The sequence below is a fragment of the Schistocerca gregaria genome, chromosome 7, assembly GCF_023897955.1.
Source record: "Schistocerca gregaria isolate iqSchGreg1 chromosome 7, iqSchGreg1.2, whole genome shotgun sequence".
Classification (NCBI taxonomy): Eukaryota; Metazoa; Arthropoda; class Insecta; order Orthoptera; family Acrididae; genus Schistocerca; species Schistocerca gregaria.
This window is the reverse complement of record NC_064926.1, coordinates 437,779,686-437,803,206: the sequence shown is the minus strand read 5'-3', so window position 1 is coordinate 437,803,206 and position 23,521 is coordinate 437,779,686. Positions and strand designations below refer to the sequence as shown.

Genomic DNA, 23,521 nt, shown 5'->3' with positions numbered 1-23,521 from the left:
ATTGAAATACACTCCTGGAAATGGAAAAAAGAACACATTGACACCGGTGTGTCAGACCCACCATACTTGCTCCGGACACTGCGAGAGGGCTGTACAAGCAATGATCACACGCACGGCACAGCGGACACACCAGAAACCGCGGTGTTGGCCGTCGAATGGCGCTAGCTGCGCAGCATTTGTGCACCGCCGCCGTCAGTGTCAGCCAGTTTGCCGTGGCATATGGAGCTCCATCGCAGTCTTTAACACTGGTAGCATGCCGCGACAGCGTGGACGTGAACAGTATGTGCAGTTGACGGGCTTTGAGCGAGGGCGAATAGTGGGCATGCGGGAGGCCGGGTGGACGTACCGCCGAATTGCTCAACACGTGGGGCGTGAGGTCTCCACAGTACATCAATGTTGTCGCCAGTGGTCGGCGGAAGGTGCACGTGCCTGTCGACCTGAGACCGGACCGCAGCGACGCACGGATGCACGCCAAGACCGTAGGATCCTACGCAGTGCCGTAGAGGGCCGCACCGCCACTTCCCAGCAAATTAGGGACACTGTTGCTCGTGGGGTATCGGCGAGGACCATTCGCAACCGTCTCCATGAAGCTGGGCTACGGTCCCGCACACCGTCAGGCCGTCTTCCGCTCACGCCCCAACATCGTGCAACCCGCCTCCAGTGGTGTCGCGACAGGCGTGAATGGAGGGACGAATGGAGACGTGTCGTCTTCAGCGATGACAGTCGCTTCTGCCTTGGTGCCAATGATGGTCGTATGCGTGTTTGGCGCCGTGCAGGTGAGCGCCACAATCAGGACTGCATACGACCGAGGCACACAGGGCCAACACCCGGCATCATGGTGTGGGGAGCGATCTCCTACACTGGCCGTACACCTCTGGTGATCGTCGAGGGGAGACTGAATAGTGCACGGTACATCCAAACCGTCATCGAACCCATCGTTCTACCATTCCTAGACCGGCAAGGGAACTTGCTGTTCCAACAGGACAATGCACGTCCGCATGTATGCCGTGCCACCCAACGTGCTCTAGAAGGTGTAAGTCAACTACCCTGGCCAGCAAGATCTCCGGATGTGTCCCCCATTGAGCATGTTTGGGACTGGATGAAGCGTCGTCTCACGCGGTCTGCACGTCCAGCACGAACGCTGGTCAAACTGAGGCGCCAGGTGGAAATGGCATGGCAAGCCGTTCCACAGGACTACATCCAGCATCTCTACGATCGTCTCCATGGGAGATAGCAGCCTGCATTGCTGCGAAAGGTGGATATACACTGTACTAGTGCCGACATTGTGCATGCTCTGTTGCCTGTGTCTATGTGCCTGTGGTTCTGTCAGTGTGATCATGTGATGTATCTGACCCCAGGACTGTGTCAATAAAGTTTCCCCTTCCTGGGACAATGAATTCACGGTGTTCTTATTTCAATTTCCAGGAGTGTATATTTCTGTCGGTGTATAAAAAATAGTGCAGATGATCTGTAGTTTAACACATATCAAATGTATATAATCGAGAAGGAGCCAAAAATATTGAATCGTAATGCACAACTAATTCAGTAAATCGAGGAATGAATGCCTATTTTCGGGATTGTAGTTCAACTTTGCTTGGGTGATCCTTTTGTAATGAGGTGTAATAACCCTTCGAATATTTTCATTTTAATGTTGTTTTTTTGTTTTAAGACTTCTCCAGCAACGTAACATATAACTTTTTAGATACTTTACTACAAAATGTTACTAAAATCCTGAACATCAGTAAAATATGCTTATAGTTGACACTGCCGCAATACAAAGGCTGGAACAAGACTCACACTGGAGCTCACTAAATCTGCACTAAAATCGAGTTGTGGCCTTATTTATAACATCCAATAAATGAAATGTTTTTCATATATTTTTAGTTCTTAAACATGATTAAACCTACAATTAAAATCATACTTTTACATAAGTTCATATTTAAAATATGTTTTACAAAAAAAGAAAACACTGACCATACAGGTTAAACGAAATTGAATATGTTTTTCTGTACGAATTTTCATCCATTACGTAAAGTAACAACTGGTTCCAAAAGACTTTAATTTTATTTTTAGCCGCAAATCCGATTACCTGGAAACGTTTATCGTGTATCTTGATTTACGGCTGTCATTCCTAGGGTAAACAGTTTACAAAGGCGATTTCAGGAACTGATGGCACGCCGATTCTTCTAAATGTTTCTACGAATGTAAACTTCCCTTCATTAATGAACTGCAAGCCAAAAATATGCCTACATGAACATTAAGTAATTATAAACATATATCCAAGTGCAAACAGGATTGTATATCCAGGACTGAATTTTCACTCTGCAGCAGAGTGTGCACTGATAAGAAACTTCCTAGCAGATGAAAACTTTGCGCCGGACCCAGACTCGAACTCCTTTGCCACTCACAAGCAAGTGCTCTGCCAACTGAGCTATCCAACTGTGACCTCTCGACCCCTCCTCATAGCTTTACTTGCATCAGTGCTTCGTCTCCTAGCTTCCAAGCTTCACAGAAGTTCTCTTGCAAAGCTCCAAAATTTGAGTCTCGGTCCGTAACACAACTTTAATTTGCCATGAAGTTGCGTATCAGCGCACACTCCATTGCAGAGTGAAAATTTCATCCAGCAGGCTGTGGCTAAGCCATGTCTCCGCAATATCCTTTCTTTCAGGAATGTTAGCTCTGCGAATTCCGAAGGAGAACTGTGAAGTTCGGAAGGTAGGAGATGAGGTACAGGTGGAAGCAAAGCTATGAAGATAGGTCAAGAGTTGTGCTTGGATAGCTCAGTTGGTACAGCAGTTGCCCACGAAAGGGAAAGGTCCCAGATTTCAGTTTCGGACCGGCACACGGCTTTAATCTGTCGGGAAGTTTCAAGATTAGGAGTTAGCTACAGAATACGTGTTCTATAGTCGAGCGGTGTCTCGGTATGATCATGTCTTGGCAGCGTTAGTTTATTAAGGGGAGGTTTACTATCTTTGTCCCGAAAAAAGCATGTTCTTTGAGAATTTTTTTCTCGAGATCTGTTATAGATATCAATGTCAAATTTGGTCAAATGTTTATTGATATTTCCTCTACAAGTTGGAATTTTTCGACCGGAAATGTCGAAGAGCAAAGGCGGAAGTGCCGTCGGAACGAAACAAAATTTCGATGTAGATCTCCACGCGCGGCATGTCAAAGGTCAGCCGGCTCGTCTGAAATCAAAATGGAGTTGACATTAACGAAGTATAGAAGATTCTTTAGTTGTACCTCGCCTGGTTATTTGGACCATAGGAAACAAAATGGCGGCCATTTGAAGAAAAAAAATTGGTTTTTTCATCGACTTTTCGACTTCGTCGGCCAAGTAAAAATATTTATAGTTAGTGGATCATAATAAAAGTGGTACAACTCCTAGAAAATTTAGTTAGCTTCGTCGGAAACAAAGAATGATGCCAATCGGTTCAGTAGATTTGAAGGTACCTTACCGCGCGATAAAAAGACGTCATTTCGAGAAAAACGCGTTTGAGGTTTTGACTACATATAATTGCAATATTATGCAACTTACGTTCAATCTGGTATTCCGGGTCCACAAACTAGTCCGTCCTCATAGAGGGCGTTCTGCTCGATCTGGTCCATCCAGCACTGCTCCAGAGCCGCTCGTACGGCCGGCAACAAGCGGTTTTCGGCCACTTGAATCCGGTGGTCGTCCGATTGCTTGGCGCACTGCGTCTAATAGAGTCCCAGGGTGGCGTCCATCGTTGTCATGGTCTTCAGAATTGCTGAATACCCTTCGTTGAAGCTGCTCACTGCCAGTAAAGTCTCAGCCTCCACAGTCTTCGCACCAGAATGCAAATGCTTGGGAGGCTAGCTCTCAAACACAAGCTTTCAAACTTTTATTTGAATTTTGTGTGTTTCCTCCCAAGTACCGGTACAACGACTCGTCCTCCGAAAGAAAAAAGCTGGTGCGTGAAAAAGGCCGATTTCAGGCAGGTGCATTTTTTTGTTCAGCTGCGAATAACAAACATTTCCGTTCCGTATCCGGAAAAACCGTTTCAGGGGTGGATTCTAAACACTTTTATGGATCCAAAAATGCAATTAAAAAAAAATCGATTTTTTGAACCAAAAGATAGTAAACCTCCCGTTAATGTTTCCCGGTCTGCCGACTAACAAGTGGAGACGCAGTAAGCAGCAGGTGCTGGTCGTGCGAAGGTACACGTGAGGCTGCCGTGGCGCGGCGCGGCGCTGCACGTGGAGCTGCAGCCGTCTGTGGGGCTGGCCTCGCCGGCGCTGGTGGTGGAGCGACGCCGCGGGCCCGTTCCGAATGCTTCCCAGCTGCGGGCCGCGGGCCGCCGGCAGTGCCACTACACGGGGCGCGTGCGGGGAATGGCCGGGTCCCGCGCCGCGCTCTCACTCTGCGACGGCCTGGTGAGCCAGCACACTCACTATGGAATAGAGTTGGGCAAGATAGCACATAAGTGAATGAGGAGTCATTCACTGCACGCCATTTGGTTTACATCATTTATTTGACTTTGGAATTCACAAGTTATTTCGACTGTTTTCAAGAACGATGTAAGTCATAAGCAGCAACTATACGGTCCAGTCTTATTAATGTGACCATCTGTCAGAAGTTTGAATAGCTACCTTTTCCAACGCGGAAGTGTAGGAGAAGAGTCATTGAGGTTCCGGAAAGTACTAACAGCAGTGTGAAGCCGTACCGACTCCAGTGCCGAAGGCAGCTGCGCCAGGTTTTCCGGTTGTGGATCCGTGGCGCGAACAGGCCGGTCTACATCTACATCTACATATAAACTTCACTAGCCACCAATCGGTGTATGGCGGACGGCGCAATTCGCGCCAAAGTCATATTTCCCCTTTCTTCTGCTCCACTCGGGAAAAACGACTATCCGAACGCCTCAGTACGAGCTCTAATTTCCCTTATCTTTGAATGGTGATCATTGCGCGAGTTGAAAGTTGGTGGTAATAATATATGCTCTACATCCTCTGTGAAGATCGAGTTTCGGAATTTAGTGAGCAGCCCCTTCCGTTTAGTGCGCCGTCTATCTTCAAGTGTGTCCCACTTCACACTTTCAATGAGGTTAGTAACGCTCTCGCGATGGCTAAATGTACCAGTCGCGAATCTTGCCGCTCTTCTTTCGACCTTCTCAATCTCTTGAATCAGACCCAACTGGTAAGGGTCCCACACAGACGAACAATACTCTTAAGACTGGACGAACTAACGTATTGTAAGCAATTTCTTTTGTTGAGAGATTGCATCGCTTCAGGATTCTACCAATAAACCGCAGTCTAGATTCGCCTTACCCGTTACTTGTGTAATCTTGTAATTCCATTTGTGATCATTTAGAATAGTCACACCCAGATACTTGTCTGATTTTACCGCTTCCAAAGACTGGACATTTAATTTGGTACTCGTACATTAATCGGGATTTTTGTCTTGTTACACGCAGTAGGTTACACGTACTAATGTTGAGAGATAACTGCCAGTCATTACACCACGCATTTATTTTCTGCAAATCCTCATTGATTCGTTCACAACTTTCGTGTGATACTACTTTCCTGTAGACTACAGCATCATCGGCAAACAGTCTAATGCCGCTGTCAGTACCATCAACCAGATCGTTTGTGTAAACCGTAAAAAGCAGTGGACCTATTACGCTGCTCTGGGGCACACCTGAAGTTACGCATGTGTCTGTTGAAATCACCACATTCAGGACGCCATGCTGCTCTCTGCCTGTTAGAAAACATTCTATCCAACAGCATATGTCATCGGATAGACCGTAAGAGCGCCCTTTTTGGAGCAAGCGACACTGCGGAACTGAGTCGAACGCCTTTCGAAAGTCGAGGTGGTTCCACAGATTCACGACTGGGTTTAATTCGTGGGGTTTGGTGGCTAGAGAGGTACGGTAAACTCAACCTGGTGCTCTTCGAACAATGCACGTGAACTGCAAACTGTGGCCAGGATGCGCTGTCCTGCTGGTAGATGCCAACGTGTTGAGGATAAACGAACTGCCTTTACGGGTGGATATGGTCCCAATACATTCATACTTGTGTTGCTCCATTGTGCCGTACAACATTGACGAGATCACCAGGCACTTCCACGGTAACATCCTCCAGACCATAACTCTCCCCACTACAGTCTGGTCTCTTCCGACTGTTGCTGCAGACTGTTTGCTTTCAGAAATTGGTTCAAATGGTTCAAATGGCTCCGACTGATGTGGGACTCAACATCTGAGGTGATCACTTCCTAGAATTCAGAACTACACTACTGACCATTAAAATTGCTACACCAAGAAGCAACGCAGATGGTAAACGGGTATTCATTGGACAAATATATTATACTAGAACTGACATGTGATTACGTTTTCACGCAATTTCGGTGCATAGAGCCTGAGAAATCAGTGCCCGGAACAACCACCTCTGGCCGTAATAACGGGCTTGATACGCCTGGGCATTGAGTCAAACAGAGCTTGGATGGCGTGTACGTGAGTGGCGTATTGTGACGAGCCAGTTGCTCGGCCACCATTGACCAGACGTTTTCAGTTGGTAAGAGATCTGGAGAATGTGCTGGCCAGGGCAGCAGTCGAACATTTTCTGTATCCAGAAAGGCCCGTACAGGACCTGAAACATGCGGTCGTGCTTTATCCTGCTGAAATGTAGGGTTTCGCAGGAATCGAATGAATGGTAGAGCCACGGGTCGTAACACATTTGAAATGTAACGTCCACTGTTCAGAGTGCCGTCAATGCGAACAAGAGGTGACCGAGACGTGTTACCAATAGCACCCCATACCATCACGCCGGGTAATACGCCAGTATGGCGATGACGAATACACGCTTCCAATGTGCGTTCACTGCGATGTCGCCAAACGCGCATGCGACCATCACGATGCTGTAAACAGAACATGGATTCATCCCAAAAAATGAATTTTTGCCATTCGTGCACCCAGGTTCGTCGTTGAGTACACCATCGCAGGCTCTCCTGTCTGTGATGCAGCGTCAAGGGTAACGGCAGCCACGGTCTCCGACCTGATAGTCCATGCTGCTGCAAACGTCGTCGAACTCTTCGTGCAGATGGTTATTGTCTTGCAAACGTCCCCATCTGTTGAGTCAGGAATCACCCGTGGTTGCACGATCCGTTACAGCCATGCGGATAAGATGCCTGTCATCTCGACTGGTAGTGACACGAGGCAGTTGGAATCCAGCGCGGCGTTCCGTATTACCCTCCTGAACCCACCGATTCCATATTCTGCTACAGTCATTGGATCTCGACCAACGCGAGCAGCAATGTCGCGATACGATAAACCGCAATCACGATAGGCTACAATCCAATCTTTGTCAAACTCGGAAACGTGATGGTACGCCTTTCTCCTCCTTACACGAGACATCACAACAACGTTTCACCAGGCAACGCCAGTCAACTGCTGTTTGTATATGAGAAATCGGTTGGAAAGTTTCCTCTTTAGCATGTTGTAGGTGTCGCCACCGGCGCCAACCTTGTGTGAATGCTCTGAAAAACTAATCATTTGCATATCAGAGCATCTTCTTGCTGTCGGTTAAATTTCGCTTCTGTAGCACGTCATCTTCGTGATGTAGCAAATTTAATGGCCAGTAGTGTACTTAAACCTAACTACCTTAGGACGTCACACACATCCATGCCCGAGGCAGGATTCGAACCTGTGACCTTAGCAGTCGCGCGGCTCCGGACTGAAGTGCCTAGAACCGCTCGGCTACCACGGCCAGCCTTTCAGAAGTTACACGCTGATGGAGCCTTAAATGTGATTCATTTTGAAAGGCACTTGACGCTGCTCATTATATGTCCAGTTGAAGTATTGCCGTGAAAATTCCAGCCTTAGTCGCCCGTGAACAGTAGCAGCATGGATGCATGTACCAGGCGCCTGCTTTAGAAGCCCATACACTCCAACATTCACCGAACGATCGTTAACGGACGCTGTTGGTAGCCCCTTGGTTCACCTGGGCAGCCAGTTGCCCCAAAATTGTACGCCTGTTCGTCCGTATACGTCTCCTCAGCCGTCGTTCAACCCTGGCTCATCTGAGCTGCTTCGGTGCCAGTTTTGGATAGCGCCATACTGCCATGCACGGTATACTTAAACCATGGCCCACACGAACAGTTTACAGACTCAACCATTTCCGAAATGTTTCTGCCCTGGGCACGAAAGCCAATGGCCATGCCATTTTGGACGTCAGAGAAATCGCTCCGTTTCTTCATTACGACAACGGCTGCATTGTTTTCCTCGTTCCTGCGAGCTGCTTTATATACCCTCCACTGCTAGTGCCGACACGTGCCGTCTGTGAAAGGCTGTTGCACGTTGACGTCGAACGTAAGCGGTAGTCACATTGATGTGACTGTACTCTGTAAAAGTAGCATGGTAACCTTCAACTCCCTGCGCCATCTGTTGGCCGACGGTCGCGCTTCATTGTAAGAACCTTTTGTCTTACTCTGTTGATGACTATCATTAATCTTTAGGATTCTCCCTCCTAGATATGGCTGAATAATTAGGTAGTCAGTAATCATAGTGGGAACTGCGCCGGGAAAGTTACGAAGATCATTAGACTTTTCTGCTATTACTGATTACTAGCAATGTTATACAGTGTACAACTGCTAATATTTCCAGTAATGAAAACGGTTTAGTGGGGGAGGACTTTAAAATCTCACTTGAGATCATGCTCAAATTTAGAAATTAACCTTTCTTCAGACGAAGACAGTCTAAAAGAGCAGTAGCAAATTATCTAATCCTGGTGCCAATCATATTTTGAATTCCCTCCGTATTGAATGGCTGAAAATGTACACACCTGACGACCCCTGTGAGCATAACAAAGTGGTTAGAATCTGTATTCTATTAACGAACACGGACTGTACTGTGTGACAATTTATGTTATATTCGGTCTAATATTCTCCTGGTGCATTTTTGAGACTATAGAATTGTCGGGTGTCCGGCCGGGTCTCGTCGTAATTGCTGTACGATATTTCAGCAAACAGACTTACTGACATCTTCAGGTGGTTCCTGATGACTGCTGCTCCGTCCTCCGTCCACGAAGGTATGCAAATATTTTAATATGTTATTCTACAAGTAAAACTAAAGAAGAAGTTGATACAAGCGTAGTTCCGCAAACGATGATCTGGAAAACTATTGCAGATACACGTCTGGGACATACTTTATTAGAGTCAACAGATCAATAACAACAAAATAATAGGAAATATTGCTTTACTTTAACCTCGTACCGTTTTGCGACGGTTTCATATTAAAGAAGTTGCTCAATTCCAGGCAAATTTTTTAACTAGCTGTAAATCCTTAACTAAAAATTTTGGTAAACATTTTTGGAATGCAATGATGCATAGATTATTATATTTTAACTAAAGTTCAGTCTTGATCACAACACTTATGTCTCAATAACATATTGAGACATAAGTGTTGTGATCAAGACTGAACTTTAGTTAAAATACCTTAACTAAACATTTGCGGGCTTACGTTTAAATGAACTTTTTCCTTTAGTTTTACTTGTAGAATAACATATTAAAATATTTGAATATCTTCGCCAATCACCGTGTATATGGCAGTCGTTACCCCCCTTCATCACTCCGATCCTATCGTTACCCGTTCGGCCGTCTCAGTGGATGGTGGCTGTGGTGAGGTAGCGGCGCCCGGCTCCTAACTCTGGTCTCCAGTGTCCACTATATTGCTGTCGGGTGGGGACCACACTGTACAGCAACACGTTTCTTTTTCTAGACTCAGTGCAGCATTCCTCACCTGACTCAATTGTAGGCCGCTAATCATTATTAAATAGACCATCACGGATACTAATTTCAATAGCATCTTTAATCACGAAGTCCCAGAAGGAGTAACATCGCCATTTGAGTCTCCATCGAATGGCCAGTTTTTGTACTACGGTCGGTGACGGCTGGCTTAGTGGTTTGGCGTAATACAGTGTGGCGTCAGTGTTCACGCCACCTGTCTTGTACTGTGAGTATATTTACCGCAATTTATGCTTCGCCGCACTGCAAGGGATTTGGTAGAATCCTGATTTGCGAAGGACTAGACCATCCTTCACTGACTCTAGTAGTGTCTCTGTTTTAGGGGATGGAAGAAAGTCACATTTAACATTATGTCACTCCAAGATGCTACAGATTTTTTCTGGAAGTACTGCCGACAAACTGGAAGCACGCTAGTGATTTGTGCACTTCTTTTTCTTCTAGCTGTTGTCTGGGTACAGCCTGCCTAAACATAGCCATATCTTCTTGCTGCTGTACCCTTTTCTCGGGAATGTCACTTCGAGGAGCTTCAGATCAGTTGGAAAGCTGTCTTAGTCGGATGAAGTGTACCCTGTGAAGAAGTGCTCGTAAAACACCTTCACTCTGGGACTTGTGATGACTATTGGAGGCATGCACGTGCAGATTAGTCTGTTTTGGTTTTCTGTGCACACTGTGTCCCAGCCTGCCGTCGGTTTTCCGTTTCACAATGACGTCAAGAAACTTAATATATCCCGTCCACGTGGCCAGACGACAAACGTCTCATACATGTAGTGACAGAAACTAGCCTGCTCCTCGATATCCTCCATGAGCAAATTTGCCACAACCAGCGACGCCATACGTCTGTGCACAATAATTTCCATCAAACAGGAGGTACGTTGAAGTGAGCACAAACTCTAAGATCTCGTCAGGTTGGTATCGAATTTCCTTTTTATCAGTTTCACGGAGTCCTTCAGTGATACCCTGGTGAAGGGGGACGCTACGTCGAAAGTCACCAACTGATCACTATCACTGAATCAAAGTTGTTGTAGATGTTGTACAAAATGAATGGAATTACGGATGTAATGTTTGCGATTCCCCACAGATGGACTCAGGAGAGCAGTCACGTGTTGCTGCTTCTATACTGCTAACTATGGAATGCAGTGCAATGACGTCTTTGTGAAGTTTTGGCAGTCGATACAGTCATAGTGTTGCAGCATCTCGTGCTCGAAGTTTCGTAACAGTTTTCGGTGCAAAGATACTGCGAAGACGTTCGATAGTTTTTGTCCGGAAGCGACTTGCTGCGTCGCCAAGAATACCATATATTTTCTTGTTGTACACTGACAGAAAAAAAATCACAACACTGGAAGATAATTAATGCAGAGTAATGAAATTTCTGGAATACATTTATCTAGGAAACATATTTGTGTGACTAACATTTCAAGATCACAGGTTAAGAAAAGCACGATATAAGCCATTCCATATGTAAAATTCTGGTGGATTAATGACCGTTCTAAGTCCCAGAACGTTGTGAGTGCATGCATTGTGTTGTACAGGTGCCGGATGTCAGTCTGTGGGATGGAATTCCACTCCTGTTGCACTTGGTCGGCCAATACAGAGACGGTTAGTACTGTTTGCAGATGACGCTGGAGTTGTCGTCCGATGATGTGCTCAATTGGAGACAGATCTGGTGATCGTGCAGGCCAAGGGAACGTGTCGACACTCAGTAGACCATGTTACGTTACAACAATGGTATGTAGGCGAACGTTATCCTGTTGGAAAACACACCGTGGACTGTTGTTCATAAATGGCAGCACAACTGGTCGTATCACCAGAGTGAAGTACAGATTTGAAGTCAGCTTGCGTGGGATAACTGCGAGAATGCTCCTGCTGTCATACGAAATTACACCAAAGATGATAACTCTAGGTGTAGGTCTAGTGTGTCTAGCACGTAGGCAGGTTGGATGAAGGCCCTCAGCTGGCCTCCTTGTAAACAACACACGCTCCTCACTGGTACCGAGCAGAACCAGCTTTCATCAGAAAATACGACATACCTCCACACTGTCTTCCCAAAGGGGACACCACTGAACTTGCAAATGACGACGGTTTGTGGTCAGTTGGACACACGCTACAGGGTGTCTGGCTCGGAGCTGTCCTTGAAGTAATCGATTTGTAACAGTTCCTTGTGTCACTGTGGTGCTAACTGTTACTCAAGTTTGCTGCTGCAGATGTGCCAGAGTCATATGCTGATCACTATGGTCTTTCCTCTCGGTACTAGCTCTTGGCCATCTGGGCCCGCTGGACATGCGACCAAACATTCTCGTTACCAACACTGTCAGCAATTATGTACAGTGTTAACGTTCCTGTCAAGTCTTTCTCCAGCACTGCAGAAGGAACATCCAGCTTATCGTAACCCTATTATACGACCTCATTCAAACTCATTGAGGTGTTGATAATGGCGTCTTTGTCGGCTTAAAGGCATTCTTGACCAACATTAACTCATCGCGTCCAATCTCAAAGGTAACAACGAACGCTCACGACCGTTACTGCGTGTATTTCAAGCAAACTTGACCCTGATTCCTCAAAGCAGTGCTACTACTGCCACTCTGACGTGACTGGCACGAAATCTGAACAGACATCACATTCAGACCTGAAAACAGGCCTACCAAGTTTCGTTCCGTCACAGAATTCCTTCTTAGTGTTGCGACTTTTTTCCGTCAGTGTATTCTGAGAGCAGGAGCAGTACTGTAGCGTTCCCCCTATCAGCGATCACAGCCATCTCAGCAGTGGAAAGACGATACGACAGTGCGCTTCGACAATTCAGTATAGTCATTAGGGTTAGGCCACACTTTGGAACGGTATTATGTAGACTTAGACTTGTCACGTAACGCCATGCAGGCGATTTTCTTGTCAGTTATGACGATGCAGCGATAAGGATAACTCAACACTCAGTCCACAAGTGGAGAAAATGCCTGACCCTGCCAGGAATCGAATCCAAGTCGTTTCAGTGAGTAATCTGCCGTGCGGTTCCCGCAGCTACCGAGGTGGACATGGCCACTCTTTCCGCCTTTGAAATGTTGCTCTTCAATGATGCGGCCCAGGTGTGCGCGCGGCACGGTACAGAGCGTATTTCTTCGAGCTCATTTGCTGACAGAGCATAGGTGGCCTGTTCCACGCTGCTACTAATGTCCACAATCGGTACTGATGTAAGAATCGGAGCAAAATTGAGTCCTTTCCCGAGCACCGACAATGCGGCGTCGTTGATCACAGCTCACATTTCGCTCAGGTGTTTCTTGCGTTGTTTTTGTCGTGCTGTAAGACGGCCATACATCGAGGTCTGCTTCTAAGATCTCCTCCTGCCCTGACCGACAATGCCCATGTGTAAGCGTCATCCCACTCCTGTGAAGTTGGAGAAAGAGCTGAAATTATCTTGAGGCGGACATCCAAAAGCTATTTCGAGGTGGTATCCAGACAGCCGGCGATTATAGTGGTTTCTCTCTCTTACTAGCACCAATCTGGCTCGTGTCGTGATGCAAACTGCCGCTGCCGTTCTTAATGTAGTGAAATATCTTGGCGAAAGAAGGATTCAATGAATCATCTCGACATCTAAGTAGGAACGCAAGTGAGCAGAGCAGCCGCTCCATCTTGTTCTGCAGCTTGTCCAGCATCTTCACCTGTTGACGCATTACCTCCCCGTAAAGGTACTTGATATGCGATCTACTCCATTTTCCCGACCTATTTATAACTTGTAGAATTCTCGGATGCTCAGCATTCCATTCTCGACACATGTGCAGGCTAAACATTAAATTTTTGTCCCTGCTGAACCTCTCGGTGTGGTGTTATGTTTTACCTGTTTGCTGGATTGGCCTCAGGTTATGTGGAGATGTTTATCGTCATGCTCCCACAGAGAAAATTCCCGCAGCAAGACTGCCTTCTGGTGTTGAGCACCTGTGTTTACTTCAGGCTGCTTTGGAGAAAATTATTCTAGAAGGAGGACATCCAACGTATTGCCAGCCTGTGGTGTGGTTGTTGACGTAGTTCCATGATGATCCGATTGCGGAAGGCCGTGCACCATGCCTGATTCTGTCCGGCAAAAGAGGTATTCCAGAGTCTTCGTGCAGCAGACGAGGTATGTAACTACAGCCTCAGGAGACGCAGAAAGAGCCTCAGAGATCGGCTCTGCACCCTCTGCCACGCCGCTATATTTGAGACACTGCCGTGTTCTCTTAACACAGGTCTGACCAGTGTTAGGAAAGCATAATGCCGTGGACAGGCGGCAGGGATGACTGTATATTAAGGAGCGAATGCAGGGAAACGCATTGCTCTGTTTTCTGACTTCATGTATATGTGGTGCCCGGATGAACCTCTGGTCAAGGAACACTCCGAGATAATTCGCAGTCTTTCAAATGGCTCTGAGCACTATGGGACTTAACATCTGTGGTCATCAGTCCCCTAGAGCGGTCACGCGGCTCCAGACCGAAGCGCCTAGACCGCATGGCCACACCGGCCTGCGATTCGCAGTCTTTGTCCATGGGATGGGGCCTCCCGTGATGTTTACAGGCGGCAGATTTGGCGTCAGCTTCCTTTGAGTGAAGACTCGTGAAGGCTCTTGCGTGACTCTTGATTGCATTGAATTTAAATCGCCACTTCGTCGCCCAGTCTCCCATTGCATCTCACCCGAGTTGTAGACGGCGTCACTTTGTCTGGACGTTCATGTTGCGGGTTAACAGCGCTGTATCGTCGGAGCAACGGCAACTCTAAGCGTACAACACTTGGAGCGTCAGCAATCTACAGGAAGTGCAGCAAGGATGCGAGCACCGACCCCTGCCGTACCCCGGCACGTATCTGCCGGTCACTGGATGACCTATCGTCCGCCTTCACGTGGAAGATTCTCCCAGCAAGATAGAGCCAAAGATGGATCACGTACGTGTCGATATCACGTGTACAAAGTGTGCGTACACGAGGCCGCCGGACCACAAGGAATCTAAGCCCTTGGAGACGTCGAGAAACACTACACCTTGGTACTCCCTTGTTTCCAGCGCCCTCATTGCCGGTTTCACCAGTCTCAGCAGCTGGTGAGAGGTGGAATGGTCACTCAGAGACTCAAACTGATCGTCTGGTATGCCACTCTCTTGGGTGGCGTGTAACATCTGCCTCCTAGCGTACAGCCTCTCGAAAACTTTGGGGAAGGACGGGAGTAGACTGATGGCCCAGTAGCTGGCTGCCTGGCGTTGGCCCCAATTTTTGGGATAGGCACCACTTCCGTGTGTTTCCATGAGAAAGGATGGATGTCCGCCCGAAGTAACCGATTGAAGATATCGGCTAATGGCCGATGAATCACCAGTGGATGGTTCTTTTCAGCATGTGGTTGACGCTGTTGCTGCCTCCTGCTTTCCTGGGGTTCAGAGACTGGAGTAGAGCTGCGAGTTTTTTCTCTGTGATCGGCTATATGACGTCTTTTTTTGCCCTGGAAGGGGTGAGCAGATGCTCTTCAACCTGGCGGTTGTGGTTCTCGTCGACGATGTCGGCCACTGGCGTAAAGTTGTGTTCTAACGCGTCTGGGCCGGCCAGTGTGACCGAGCGGTTCTAGGCGCTTCAGTCTAGAACAGCGTGTCCGCTATGGTCGCAGGTTCGGATCCTGCCTCGGGAATGGATGTGTCTGATGTCCTTAGGTTAGTTAGGTTTAAGTAGCTCTAAGTTCTAGGGGACTGATGACCTCAGATTGTAAGGTGTCAGGCAAATCCTACGCCTTCCATTAAAACCCTGACATGATAAGCAAATCCAGTAGTATGTCACATAGCTACGAATAAATCGTGACATTAAATTAACTAAAGTAATACGAGTAACGAGTGAGCAAATGGAATACCACAGACTAACACCAGAATGCCTAAATGCATGTCATACCTTCCCAGCGTGAGACAAACGCAGTTCTGAGGGGAGAAACGAGAACAGAAGCCGAGAGCAGAACCGTGTTAAGCTAGAAGGCCCTACGATAAGGGACGGACTGGACACCCACGTCGCCAGCTAACCACTAGGGCCACACAACCCGCAAATTTTAGTGTGAGACTTTTTCGTGTCTCTGTTACGTCAACGACCACCCCCCAGCCCATGTTAAAAGCTAGAGCCCTCCAGGAAAACAGTATAGATCTTACGATAACACAAAAAGGGCCATACCACCCGCAAGGTTCAGTGTGAGACTTTTTCGCGTCTCTGTTACATTAGGACCCCCCCCCCCCCAGCTCATGTTAAAAGATAGAGCCCTCCAGAAGAATAGTATAGATCTCACGATAACGCTAAAAGGACCACACCAGTTGCAGGTTTTAGCGTGAGACGTTTTCGCGTCTCTGTTACGCTGCAAACTTTAAAAACATTGCCCCATCACGAAAAGTATAACGTTTCTCATTGGATAGACAGAATTTTTGTAGGCGGAGCTTAAGGTTAACATTGAGACCCTGATTGGTCAGATGGAAACACAGCCAGATAGTTTTTTCTTAACCAACTTCGGTAAATTGTAGTAAGGAGAGAGTTGCTTCCGAGATGGCGAGTTGAGCGGAGCTGTGCTGCCCGCCGCTGCCCTGACGCTGCCTAAACACCGACAAGGTAATGAACGCACGCGATGCCGCATTTTTGAGCGCATAAGGCTTCACTCAGAACTGCAGAAGTCTCATCTGTTACACCCCCTTTTTTGCGTAATACTAGTGTCGATCGTTAATTAAAACTCATGGTGTTCACATTTGCCACTTGAAGAACAGATCTGAAACGCGCAGATTTTTCTTTTATATAGTTATTGAGAAGCCACATCAGCCACTGTAATTTACGACAAGTTAGATAAGTAATTAAAGATAATTGAGGGTCACTGTAGACCATTTGGATCGTTTTCTCTTTTGTGAAACTTAAATTAAACCTAGATTATAGATGTGATATGTCATAGGTCGTCCTTCGATCGGTTGTAGAACTTGGAAACCCATTCAGGGAATATTCGTTCATATTTTTGTTGAACGCAGTTGGTTTTTACCATCCTGTATTAAAACATTTCCTTTTATCAATAGTGCAATTTATAAACGATGTTTTGTGAGTAGAATAAAATTTCCAATGGTAAACGTAACTGCTTTTCCGACGTTATTTTACCAGCTAACTAAAATAGGAAAGCCTTGAACCCATTCCATTAAATTTAGTTAGTATTAAGATTCTTTTACAGGGAGTGCAGTGGAGCGGACGCTGAAATCATTAAGTATTTGGTTATATCATCGCTAGTCTCACTGAACTCTTCTGAATTCTACATGTCATGTGTGGTCTGGCGTCTCCTTACCAGCAACAGGTCCCAGGTTCAAACTAGTCAATTCCCTAAAAAACACGCTCAGAGCGTCGTTGCGCGAAAGTGGTAGGGAGACACGATATAGTACAAACAGACACCACCATGAATGTTTAGAAGATGTTAAGTCCCATAGTACTCAGAGCCATTTTTAACGCGTCTGGCTGCACTACAGCGTTGGCACCTGGCTCACAGGCGAAGTCATCGCCGACCTGCAGCGGCGAAATGCGTTAACGGGCGCAGAGGAACCTTTTGAGGACTCTCCACGCGCTTCCGTCGTCAGGGTTTACCGCGGACACGAGGTCTGTCTAGTCCCGTTTCTTGTGCTCCTCTGCAGCTACTTTAATCTGCCGCATCATGCGGCTGACACGGAATTGCGTGTCTGGTTGGAGGTTGAGCTGCCACTCACGGAACAGCCGGTTTCTCTGGGGGTTTGCCACCAGTGCGTGGAGCGTGAGAAGGCGTGAGGAGTCTCGTGGTCGTTTTGGTCGCCTTGTAGTGGCTTCGTCTGCTGCTCGTATTTTGCTGTGGTTGAAGAAGATTACGTCAGCCCTTACTTCCTCTGTGTCAGGTGCTTCATCTAATAAGTCTATTACCGTTTGATAGCGCTCACTGTGCATTCTTCAGCAGCTTGAATGACTGTCTGGCAGCGTTGAATCTACCAGGTCCATCTTGAAGATCACAGAGACGTGGTTGGACGACAGGACTTCTCTTTTGGAGATTGTGAATTTACCTATGCCATTCAGGTGGGCGACGTCGAACACGTCTGCCACATCTCTGTTGTTAGGGAAGATGGTAAGGTCAAAAGGACCTAGGGTTGTGGCGTCGTTCCAGTGTGCAGCACGAGATAGGCGACCCCCACTGCCGTAGCTGAGGCTAGAATTCCATTCCGTGTTCTTTGCTTTGAAATGAGAAGTCGCCACTCCGTAAACAGCAGAGTGTCGAAGTCCACTTCCTGGAGCAGTCCCTTCAGCTATCGATAGGTCATGAAAAAAGACGTCTTTCTGGCAGTAGTGTTGACTGTCACCCCTATGGCTTCCAGCGTAGCAACCTCTAGCAGTATGGCTTGGTGATGCCGCAGCGACGTTTCAACATAGATGGCCCTGTCACTTACCGTCATCGACATGTCAGTGTGGTAGCAAGTATAGTTGACTTCAGGTTTGAAGAAGGCTTCCTGTACGAGACAACTGTCAACCGCCACGATACCTTGGACTTGATGAAATTCGCCTTGCTGTGGCGAAAGATATGCATTAAATGCATTATTTGTCCAGGCAGTTACATCATGTACGCCACTGGTATTCATGATGTGTCTAGTTATTTGCAGCGCTGGCCTGGAGGGCTGCCATGTTTGTGACGATGAGGACTAGAAGTTGATGCATGAGTTGATTCAATGATCGCAAAAGCGATTTGAGCTCATTCGCGTTCTCCGCATGGCAGCGGCGGCCATAGCGGCTGCTACCTCCATTCCTGGGGTTTCGACTGGGTGGCTGCTGCTGGCTATTGGGTAACACGCTCCACGAGTTATGGCAGCATGCGGCGGTTAGGATGTTCAGAACGACGTCCGCGCCCGCATGCTTCGGTCTATGATGCGGCTGGAAGTGTAGTCGTGAATGCCGGGGCTGCTGCGGCTGCTGCTATTGGGCTAGGACTGAAATCTCTTGCTGCTGGGAGTGAGTTGGTGCCTTCCTCATGACGATGTCAGCGAAGCGGGTGCCTGATTGAACTCTTTTCTTATGCTTCGCGTCTCTTGAACGCGTTGTAGTCTCTGTAACTATCCAGATGTGAATCATTGCAGTTGCACCACTTCAGGGTTCTTATTTCTTCTTGGAGAAGTCTTTGCTGTGCTACAGTCAAGCACATTTCAAGCACTGCACTGGCATGGAGCAGTAGCGTGCTATGTGGTCCGTAACTTGACAAGAATAGTGCTGTGGCAACCTGCTCTTTTTGCGGAGAGGTTCCGCTGTTACCCTGTTGTCAGCTCGATCAGGACGATCAGGAACAAGAGAATCTTCCTGCGCGTTCTGAGCGACCTGATGATGCTCCGAGACTGGGCAGCAAGCTTCAAGGCTGTGAGCTCCTCCTCCAGGTGCTGCGGATCCATCTTCAGTAGAAGACAATGGAAAACCTGCTTCACCTGCTTAAGAGGTTTGGCATTGTGCATGTAGCAACACAGCCTTCTGTTCTCCATGAGCTCCATCACTTTCTGGCGGTTGCTGGATATCGCCCCTCGTTCCTTGCGCAGGTCGTTCTTGGCACCTCAAATGGATGTGGAGGTGACGATATTTGTAATCATTTGTTGGAGGACCTCGTAAGGATCTGTCCACTGGATGACGATGGGGCTGGGTGTGGTGAGGGAGCATCCTCTCCTGTGAAGGCGTGGTGTCTTCCTGTGCGACTGCTTTTGGTATGCCTGAGTAGTGGTTTGTGCTTGCGAGTGGGTTTGGTTGTATCCGATCGATCACTTTGGCCTTGACCCCGTCTTTTCACCTGGAGACAACTAAAGCATCATCCTGTGGCTTCCTGTTCTGCTGCGGCCTGCTTGAGCTGGCCTTGTTGGAGCAATCCTCATCAGTAACAGCAGGGCCTTGCTGAGAGGTTTACGTTATGTCTATGGCCTTGTGATGACGGCTCTGCTTTACCTCTGGCGTGTTCAACATTGCGACATTGCTACGTCGGGCGTTCTGGCAGTGGTCTGACATGTGTTTGCTGAAAAACCAACAATCTGCTGCATGGTCGCGACGACTGTCTTGTTGCTTTAATCGAAGTAGAGCTGCTTGCTGTTCGCCGGATGGTGTTGAGCGATGAATATCTCATCTGAAAATGTGCTCCTCCTCTCGGATTGAGTACAATCTCGCAAGTCAGGAGCGTAGATTAGGCAAGGACATGTCCACTGTTCGAACCAAAACCTGCTCAAAGCTTCCATCATGTGGTCCCGGCAAGCAGTGGTGACGGCATCTGCCATCAAGCACTTCTTTCTTCTCTCAAAGTCGATCCTGTAACAGCATCTTGCGTTCGCAGTCTTGGTCGCGAACGTAGTTTCCATCTCGTTGTCTGAGAATCCGAGCCCATCGTTGGTGGGGGCCAGGTGGGACCACCGACAGACAAGTCTGCCGGACGGCGATCCGCCACACCCTTCGCCTCGCAGTAGCGATCCTCTCTGGCCGGCCGGCTGGTCTGGCATAGTGAAGTTTCGAGGACCGATAATTTGCTTCGAAACTACACGTCAGTTTGCTCTTTTAGAAGCGTCGCAAGTCAGTTGCTAGTGAAGGGCCTATAGGTCCGCACTGTACTGCTGCTGGAGCGGGAATCGCTACTACTCCTCTTGCTGATGTTACTTCTTAGCGAACTCTCCTCGCTCGGCACGTTTAGCAGCGTAAGCTTGAAAACCCTGTTCCTGGTCTTCCGTGGGGAAGAAAACAAAAACCTTACCTTGGGTGACGTGGTGATGATTTCCTGTATCAACAGCGAGAAAATTATTCTCGCAGCGTATCAGGCCAACGTGCTGTTGGCCTATGCTGTGGTTCATGACCCAATTCGCGGAAGAGCCGCTTGAGGGATTGGCCCGCTTTCTCGTAGAACGACCTCTCGCTGACCCTGGATCTGCCCTGCACAATCGGATTGCCTGTGTCTTCGTCTAGTAGAAGAGTGGAGTATTCCCTCGGAAGATGTAGAGTTGTCTTCAGACATTGCCGCTCCGCTCCTGTCCTTTGTATGCTGGCCATTGTTTCCTTCACCACTCCCACTGTTATCCGTGCTCTCGTCGCGATGGGTGGCGCTGTTTGTGGGATAGCAGCTCCCAGGTGTTCGACACACACCTGACGAGATTCCTTGAGTTTGTGCTCACTTTAACGTACTTCCTGTTCAATGGAAATTATTATGAACAGAAGGACGGCGTACTATGGCATGGCCCCTGTCGCCTGTTGTGGGAGAAAGCAAGCTCCGCCTACCAAGGCCCAACACAAGGTCTAATGAGAGTGCTTGTGGGAGGAAAACAATCGGCGCTTTCGTCACTCAGTGCTGGCACTACATATGTGCTCACTGGTTCGGCTTTGCACGGCGCGAGAATCACTTCGTAGTGGCTATGCTAGTCGGAGATTGAGTGTTTTCAGTTCACCAATGTTGGCAGCGGTCGTAAATGAACCACTCCTGGTACGGAGACGACCGCCATTTACCGGCTTCAACCGACCCAAAAGGAGGAAGCTCTCGCTCAGGAACGAGTTATAACACTCTGGTCCATTTTCGCTAACAGCCACCGCGCAACTGGAATACAGCGACACTTGGACAATATGCCGACTTTACTTCTCCACAGTGCGAAGGGTGTTGTTGTTGTTGTGTTCAGTCCTGAGACTGGTTTGATGCAGCTCTCCATGCTACTCTATCCTGTGCAAGCATCTTCATCTCCCAGTACCTACTGCAACCTACATCCTTCTGAATCTTCTTAGTGTATTCGTCTCTTGGTCTACCTCTACGATTTTTACCCTCCACGCTGCCCTCCAATACTAAATTGGTGCTCCCTTGATGCCTCAGAACATGTCCTATCAACCGATCCCTTCTTCTGGTCAAGTTGTGCCACAAACGTCTCTTCTCCCCAATCCTATTCAATACTTCCTCATTAGTTCGTGATCTACCCATCTAATCTCCAGCATTCTTCTGTAGCACCACATTTCGAAAGCTTCTATTCTCTTCTTATCCAAACTATTTATCGTCCATGTTTCACTTCCATACATGGCTACACTCCAAACAAATACTTTCAGAAACGACTTCCTGATACATAAATCTATATTTGATGTTAACAAATTTCTCTTCTTCAGAAACGCTTTCCTTGCCATTGCCAGTCTACATTTTATGTCCTCTCTACTTCGACCATCATCAAAATTTAATTGTCGTGTCGAAAAAAACCTATGGTCATGAAACTTAGTGACGTTGTTGATATTTCTCTACATATTTGTCCTACAACGCGACACATTTTTCCTAACAACTTGGTAGATACTTTGTTAAAAGAAGCCTGCATGCTGTCTGCTCAGAAAACGTTCACCCTAAAAGAACGCCCCATAATCATTCTGGAAATTCCTTCCATGCAATGGTTTCTTCATTCGAGCAACGAATAAGAAAGCACTGAATGCATGAGAACATGTGATAGCGTCCTGTGCAGAATCCCTACGACGTTGTCGTGGAGCGAAGCAAAAGCAACCGCGTAGTCAGCTTCCTGTAATATTTCGTGTTCACAGCATACCGGAAATTCGTCAGATTTCATTAGTATGTTTCTGTGATGGTTTGCACCTTAGGAGTATACTCTGTTAGCATCAGCCCGTGACAGTCCCAAAAAACACTCATGTTTGGGTCCTTGCCTGTTTCGATGGTGGTGAATCCACATGTTTCCACCGCTTGTTTTGCACAATGTCTAGAGGGCCTTGGTGCTTAGAAAGCCAAAGAAGTCAGCTAGAGGCGCCTGACAAAGCTTCAATATTTCCGCTACCACCTCGGTTGGGGTGGGGGAAATGGGGAGGGGGAGGGAGAATGCTTTTCGAATGGGTGTGAGTAGACGCGGAATCCAGAATGCAGCCGAGTAGCATACATGACAACCACCGACATCTATCTGGTGGTGTACTTTGCACGGCAAGGAATACATTGACGAAGGAGAGAGTCAGAATACTTCTCATGTTTTTGTAATGCGTGATATAAACTGATCGCTCGTTCATATCACTGCAGAATTTACTCCTAATAATTCCAAAACGTGTAGGCAGAACAAATTTTATATTTGCAGAATAAAACAAATTAAGAAGGATTGCAACTATATGTACGCAAAAAGTAGTAGGTCTGCCTTACTAGCCTTCTCCAGCAAGACCGAGGTTACCGTCGTTCGATTGTACGTCTGCATTTTGATGTAATAGTGACCACTTTACAGAAACTTCATTCTTCCTTCCTTGATGTTTACAAATTTAGTAATCACTCTTTGACGGAAGTCGGAAATGCCTACAACGAGGTCTCGTACAATAGAAGGCATTGCGAGAGCTGACAGTCATTCTTGGTCCGTGGTATTCCGTGATAATGTTCTGACACGTTTCAGTTATGAAAAACAAGATTCTGTTTCTGATGTGGTCATTGGAATTGTAAGTAACGGTTTCAAGAGTTTTACAGTTTTGTTCAATGTGTCACAACGGTTATTGGCTGTTTCATAATCTTCAAAGATCAAAGCTCCACAAATACTTTGAATCCTCTCTACCACAAATAACAGACAGTTCCGTTCGAAGTTTCTTTGCTTCCAGAAAAGAATAGCTTTCAGTTATAGCTGTGAATGCAATTTCTGGGAAACTGGAAGAGTGAACGCTAAATTTCTCTGATGCAGAAAGGGAGCCTGGAACTAGTTGCCCAGTGGACTTGAATCTTTGTTTCACCTCATAACTAATAACATCGTATACTTTCTTCGCTTCTCGCAGTAGACTGCAGGTAACTGCTACAACTTCAGCGTTACGTGTACA

The 23,521-nt window shown here is 47.2% G+C and overlaps 1 protein-coding gene across 1 annotated transcript in view; it reads left to right on the top strand.

Annotated features, from left to right (window-relative positions):
• Window positions 1–4,117: 4,117 nt before the first annotated feature.
• The window catches only part of LOC126282418 (A disintegrin and metalloproteinase with thrombospondin motifs 7-like), a 488,845-nt gene continuing 469,441 nt past the window's right edge, over window positions 4,118–23,521 (top strand). The window contains exons 1-2 of the mRNA XM_049982076.1: window positions 4,118–4,165; window positions 4,228–4,398. Of these exons, the coding sequence (XP_049838033.1) occupies window positions 4,118–4,165; window positions 4,228–4,398 (219 nt within the window). The remainder of the gene's footprint in view (window positions 4,166–4,227; window positions 4,399–23,521) is intronic.